The 7,028-nt window shown below is 41.0% G+C and overlaps 1 protein-coding gene across 4 annotated transcripts in view; it reads right to left on the bottom strand.

The window, feature by feature from the left end:
* The window catches only part of LOC110487211 (calmodulin-regulated spectrin-associated protein 3-like), a 38,224-nt gene extending 33,577 nt beyond the window's left edge, over window positions 1–4,647 (bottom strand). For 3 of the 4 annotated variants that reach the window (XM_036940006.1, XM_036940007.1, XM_036940005.1), the window contains exon 1: window positions 4,041–4,646. In XM_036940006.1, the coding sequence (XP_036795901.1) occupies window positions 4,041–4,173 (133 nt within the window). In that variant the 5' untranslated portion in view covers window positions 4,174–4,646. Of the gene's footprint in view, window positions 1–4,040 lie in introns of all 4 variants that reach the window. The other variant, XM_036940008.1, reaches the window with a different exon arrangement.
* Between the last annotated feature and the right edge of the window lie 2,381 nt (window positions 4,648–7,028).

A 7,028-nucleotide genomic window follows, 5' to 3' on the forward strand; every position in this document is an offset into this window, starting at 1 on the left:
AGGTAGCCTTCTCCATATGTCAGGTAGCCTTGTACATACGTCAGGTAGCCTTCTACATACGGAAGGTAGCCTTCAACATACGTCAGGTAGCCTTCAACATACACCAGGTAGCCTTCTCCATACGTCAGGTAGCCTTGTACATACGTCAGGTAGCCTTCAACATACACCAGGTAGCCTTGTACATACGTCAGGTAGCCTTCAGCCTTCAACATACCTCAGGTAACCTTCTACATACGTCAGGTAGCCTTCTACATACGCCAGGTAGCCTTCAGCCTTCAACATACAAGGGGTAACCTTCTACATACCTCAGGTAGCCTTCAACATACGTCAGCTAGCCTTCTACATATGCCAGGTAGCCTTCAACATACCTCAGGTTGTCTTCTACATATGTCAGGTAGGCTTCAACATAGGGAATCGATACAGTTAAGAGGCTCAAACTCACGATAGACAGGCAGGGTGCTATTGAACGGTCCCACAGGAGTAAATGACACTTTCTCTATTTCCCTAATAACCCATCCTCAGTCCTCTCTCCACCCCAAGACCTCAAGACCACGTTCTGTAGCCACATGTGGATAGAACGCTCCCACTTTATCTGGATGGTCCCACATAGATGCTCTACAGACGGCCACACTATCAACACACTATCTGTTGATAAGCAACTGCTTGCTAAGGTCACGGTTAGGTTTGGAATAAGGGTTAGTGTTAGGGTAAGGGTTAAGGTTAGGGTAAGGGTTAAGGTTAGGGTAAGGGTTAAAGGTTAGGGTTAAGGTTAGGGTAAGGGTTAAGGTTAGGGTAAGGGTTAAGGTTAGGGTTAAGGTTAGGGTTAAGGTTAGGGTAAGGGTTAAGGTTAGGGTAAGGGTTAAGGTTAGGGTAAGGGTTAAGGTTAGGGTAAGGGTTAAAGGTTAGGGTTAAGGTTAGGGTAAGGGTTAAGGTTAGGGTAAGGGTTAAGGTTAGGGTTAAGGTTAGGGTTAAGGTTAGGGTAAGGGTTAAGGTTAGGGTAAGGGTTAAGGTTAGGGTAAGGGTTAAGGGTTAAGGTTAGGGTTAAGGTTAGGGTTAAGGTTAGGGTAAGGGCTAAGGTTAGGGTTAAGGTTAGGGTAAGGGTTAAGGTTAGGGTTAAGGTTAGGGCTAAGGTTAGGACTAAGGTTAGGGCTAGGGTACGGCTTATGGTTAGGGTTAGGGATAAGGTTAGTGGATAGTTAGTTGAAATGTTGTTGAAATGTTGTTACAAACTATCCAAATAAAGTGTTCCGATAGAACTGCCATGAACAGAGCTGAGGTTATTATGACTCCCTGCTAAAATAAAGGTTACATCAATTATAGGCCTACATGTTCTATATTCTACATGTTCTATATTCTACATGTTCCCTATTCTACATGTTCCCTATTCTACATGTTCTATATTCTACATGTTCTATATTCTACATGTTCCCTATTCTACATGTTCCCTATTCTACATGTTCTATATTCTACGTTCTATATTCTACATGTTCTGTATTCTACATGTTCTATATTCTACATGTTCTGTATTCTACATGTTCTATATTCTACATGTTCTATATTCTACCGGTTCTATATTCTACATGTTCTATATTCTACATGTTCTGTATTCTACATGTTCTATATTCTACATGTTCTGTATTCTACATGTTCTATATTCTACATGTTCTATATTCTACCGGTTCTATATTCTACATGTTCTATATTCTACATGTTCCCTATTCTACATGTTCTATATTCTACATGTTCTATACATTCTATATTCTACATGTTCTATATTCTACATGTTCTATATTCTACATGTTCTATATTCTACATGTTCCCTATTCTACATGTTCTATATTCTACATGTTCTATATTCTACATGTTCCTTATTCTACATGTTCCCTATTCTACATGTTCTATATTCTACATGTTCTATATTCTACATTTTCCCTATTCTACATGTTCCCTATTCTACATGTTCTATATTCTACATGTTCCTTATTCTACATGTTCCCTATTCTACATGTTCTATATTCTACATGTTCTATATTCTACATGTTCCTTATTCTACATGTTCCCTATTCTACATGTTCTATATTCTGTATGTTCTATATTCTACATGTTCCTTATTCTACATGTTCCCTATTCTACATGTTCTATATTCTACATGTTCTATATTCTACATGTTCTATATTCTACATTTTCCCTATTCTACATGTTCCATATTCTTCATGTTCCCTATTCTACATGTTCCCTATTCTACATGTTCCATATTCTTCATGTTCCCTATTCTACATGTTCTATATTCTACATGTCCTCAATTCTACATGTTCCATATTCTACATGTTCTATATTCTACATGTTCTATATTCTACATGTTCCCTATTCTACATGTTCTATATTCTACATGTCCTCAATTCTACATGTTCTATATTCTACAAGTTCCCTATTCTACATGTTCTATATTCTGCATGTTCCCTATTCTACATGTTCTATATTCTACATGTTCCCTATTCTACATGTTCTATATTCTACATGTTCCCTATTCTACATGTTCCCTATTCTACATGTTCCCTATTCTACATGTTCTATATTCTACATGTCCTCAATTCTACATGTTCTATATTCTACAAGTTCCCTATTCTACATGTTCTATATTCTGCATGTTCCCTATTCTACATGTTCTATATTCTACATGTTCCCTATTCTACATGTTCTATATTCTACATGTTCCCTATTCTACATGTTCCATTTTCTACATGTCCCATACTTTACATACATTGTTTTCTACATAGGCAATTTCTATCTGAACGTTCCAAGACGTTGCGTCATACTGCACGCTGCAGAGGACATTACAATTCCACCAAATGGGCGTGTTAACAGGCCTGTAGGCAGACAAAGGGAACCCCCAGGTGCAACTGCCAGGGAAATGTGTAGGCTACATACAAACGATTAGGCGAGATGATATCCTTTCCTCGTCTCCTTTCCTTAATGGTAGGCGTACAATCGCTGATCTGATATAAATTGGCAGGTGAAAGCGACGTGGTTATAATCTATCCACTTCGCCTATCGGTGGTGATGGAAGCTTGTGCCGAAAAAGCCAGAACAGACATATCTGTATGTTCATCGCATGTTATTTTGTGGCAGCTGTATAGCTGTCGTTTAACCACAGGCTATATGAGTGGCAGTGTCACCTTCACACGTTTGTGTCAATCTATAACACAATCTATAAAACACAAGCCATGCATGCGTTTGGCTACGAGAAGGCTGGACCACGGTGATGTAGCCAAGGCGTGTGCGCGTGTAACACTGACACACATATGGAAGGGATATCCATTTAGGCTACCACGCACGCGGTGGCATAGGCCTACACTCATATTAGCCTGATATGTGGCGCGTGCAACACATTTAACGAGCAGATAGGCCTGTTGATCTTGGAGTGTATGTCTATATTATCATCCAGTAGTATTACAGGCCGCGGGATAAATAACAGATTAACTGACGTTAGAAGTATAAGAGGAAGGCGGTGACGCCATCCTCCTCCGCCCAGACCGCTCCACGCGAACCGCTGCCCCTTTGAATCAAGGCCTTCTATTTCTTAACCATTCAGATTTCTGAACCTATAGAATAACCCCATTTAAAATACAAAATAAAAATATGAATGAACAGGTACGCTGTAACATATGGCATTCAACGCGTTCACCTTTGAGAGTGAAATGGCCAAAGAAGCAGTAGCTAACAGCCTCTGATGAAGAGGATAGACGCATATGGGTGTGAGCCTTTGAGATGCTTTGTGTGAGTCGCCTATCACATATAGCTGTAGTCTATAATCAGACACATCGTAACCTTGACAACATAAACTTTTTTCGAATGAAATATAATTATTCCATTATTATTAACAGTACATATCCGTGGTTCTGTCCAATAGACGCCCTGGGAAAAACCTAAACCTCTGTGGCCTGTCAATTTCCCCGTTATAGCCCACGGGCACCGGCCAACTGCATCAATAACGGGAGAAACGTCGCCCAATCGCCCATGATAAATAAAGCCCATTTTACCTGCGGATCCGTATGACTTCGCCAGTAGCCACCGGACGCTGGCGCACACCTTGGCTCGGTTGAAGTCGTACTGATTCAACGGTTTAATCTCCGGTACCGTGAATGTCTTCCTCATCTCACCTGCATCCTCCATAGCCCCACCAGTCCACCCAGCCGTTCCGGGAAGGAAGGATGGAGAGCCGATGAGAGGAAGGGAGAAGGAGTGCACGCGATCTACAAAGAGGGGTGTTACCGCAGCAGCTGCCGGTGAAATAAATCCAAAAATATAACAACAGCGATTTAAATCCTAATTGTTGCGGCGAATAATTAACGGTGACTGCTGTGCTGTGACCGTCTATGTCACCACGGCCTGATAATTAAGGTGTTGGTCCTTATTGCCGCTGCGAGCAATGCGCGGTCACTTGCTGCGTTGGCATCAGTGGGCTTGGGGATGATGGGTTGTAGTGGTATACTGATCCACAGAGACAACCGCATATCAGGAAATGATTTCCATTCTTTCTGCTCTGCGAAGCTGTTCCATCACAGTAGTCCCCATGCAGTAGACTGCTGCACACGCATCCAGAAGTAGGAGAGCCGCCACACTTTGATTGACCTAGTTTTCAAGTGCTGCTGTAGCCAACGGTCCTGTATGGGGGGTGATAAGGGACATATATAAACCTAGGCAACCGTACCACCTGACATGACACAAACGCCTTAATAACATCTGCGTGACGTCTGCATCGCGTGTTAATGAAAGTCATAATGTGCATAGTTTATATTTGTATGAATTAAAGCTCAACCATAAATGTTAGAAACCTACAATTTTTCCATGCAAGCAGACATTCCTAAGTAGCCACCTTGAACTATAGTGTTGCCTACAGCTTGTGTATTTCCTGTTATCGCTAATGGCCTAGAAAAGATGATGCCCAATCTATAGATAATCTGTCCCTCAACACCTCATGGCATGGTATGTTATCTCGCTGTATACAGATGTAAATGTTGTTAGCCAATCATAGACTGTGTCGTTACCAGTTCCATATCAGACAACCAATAAGAGTTGTGTCCATGGCTCTCAGAGGAGTTCATAGGTGCTATTCGAGATCCTTGGGATGTCCCTTTAGTCGAATAGAACAGTTCATAGACTTTCCCAGAGGGTCCATGCTATTCGGGATCCTTGGGATGTCCATACATCTGTCAAGTATAAATGTAAATTGGTTACGTTTAGTGTTAGTTTAGGGTAAAGACTTCCCAAGGAATCCGAATTGCAGTGACCATTCATAGAGTGAGAGACTGGCGCGGTGTTTGAGAGCTCGGCGACGACACAGACATTCATTTGTTTTGGTTTTTTACAAGTGGCAGAAGTGATTTTCGTGTGTCTGCCCCAGACGGTTTCCTTATTAGAGACAATGAAAATAATTACCAATATGTCCTTGATCCAATTGAGAAGTAAGTAGGCTATATATAAGTTGTGATATCGTTAGAAAATATATAGGTCTACTGAGTTTAAGGCAAATGTGTTTGTTTTTTAAATAAAATTGTTCTGTTGATAACGTATTGTCGAAAGCACTTAGGCAATATTATTTACAGTGTTGATAGTGGAGTAGGCTAGTGTATATTAGTGTAATTTTGTGTGCTAGTATTATTTATTTAATGGATTAATTCAATTGGGGCGGCAGAGTAGCCTAGTGGTTAGAGCGTTGGACTAGTAACCGCAAGGTTGTAAATTCAAATCTCCGAGCTGACAAGGTACAAATCTGTCATTCTGCCCCTGAACAGGCAGTTAACCCACTGTTCCTAGGCTGTCATTGAAAATAAGAATTTGTTCTTAACTAACTTGCCTAGTAAAATAAAGGAAAAAAAAAAAAAATTGTAAATTAAATAACTACTTTTCACTGAAGATGGGAAACAAGGCATCGAAGACCTAAAATCAGGCCTGACAATATCACAACGTTATCCTAATATAGTGTGGATACAGTCTATTCTACAACAATGTAACTGTAACTGTATTACATTGCATTGCATGCATTATTTATCTAATTGATCAATTCAATTGTAAATGTGGATGGGTACGCTATTTCATACCTTGTACAAGGTAGAGACAGGAGTAGGCTACTTGCTGTCTCTGGGAGAATGTTAATGATGGCTTTTCAGCTGTGGAACTATGGCAACCACAAGTAACCACATCCTCTTCTCCTGTTCAACTACGTTGACGCCACACTAAAAATGACTGTACATAGACCCCTGTGCCCATGTCAGTATAACATGATCCATCCAAGGCCTCTCAGCTGGATGCCTAAAATGTGAGAAATGTAAGCAAGATGCTATGGTGTGTGTGTGTGTGTGTGTGTGTGTGTGTGTGTGTGTGTGTGTGTGTGTGTGTGTGTGTGTGTGTGTGTGTGTGTGTGTGTGTGTGTGTGTGTGTGTGTGTGTGTGTGTGTGGATGGAGTTCCAAGTAAATACTTGATAAGATGGTAAAGGAGATAGTGATGAGAGTGAGAGCATACAGAATGAAAATAAAGACCCCTTGGGATCTATAATGAGTGTGGGGGGCCTCTTGTGTCTCCTTTTTGTCAGTTTGAGGATACTACAGTCACGACTGGTGGAGGTTCTTGGAACACTGCGATTTAAGTCTGAGCAGAGGTTGACGAAAACCTTCAAAAGTGGTGGTGTTATGTTGCATGGCATCTTGAATACCAGGCAGATGTTTGAGTACATAATCAAATGGTGTAAACTTAACAGGTTCAACTTGTTGAGTACACTCTTTGAGAAAGGGGTTCCAACAGGGTTCTTTGGCTGTCACCAAAGGAGAAAACCTTTTGGTTCCAAGTAGAACCCTCTGTGAAATGGAGCCCAGACACAGAAGGTGTTCTACCTGGAACCAAAAAGGCTTCTCCTATGGGGACTTGGGAAGAATCCTGTTAGTTTGTAGATAGCACCTTTTTATCTGAGTGTATATATTGCAGACGTGGTTCCGTAGATATCTGTGAAAAATCAAATTCATAGGTGATG

Source organism: Oncorhynchus mykiss, chromosome 13 (assembly GCF_013265735.2).
Source record: "Oncorhynchus mykiss isolate Arlee chromosome 13, USDA_OmykA_1.1, whole genome shotgun sequence".
Taxonomy (NCBI): domain Eukaryota; kingdom Metazoa; phylum Chordata; class Actinopteri; order Salmoniformes; family Salmonidae; genus Oncorhynchus; species Oncorhynchus mykiss.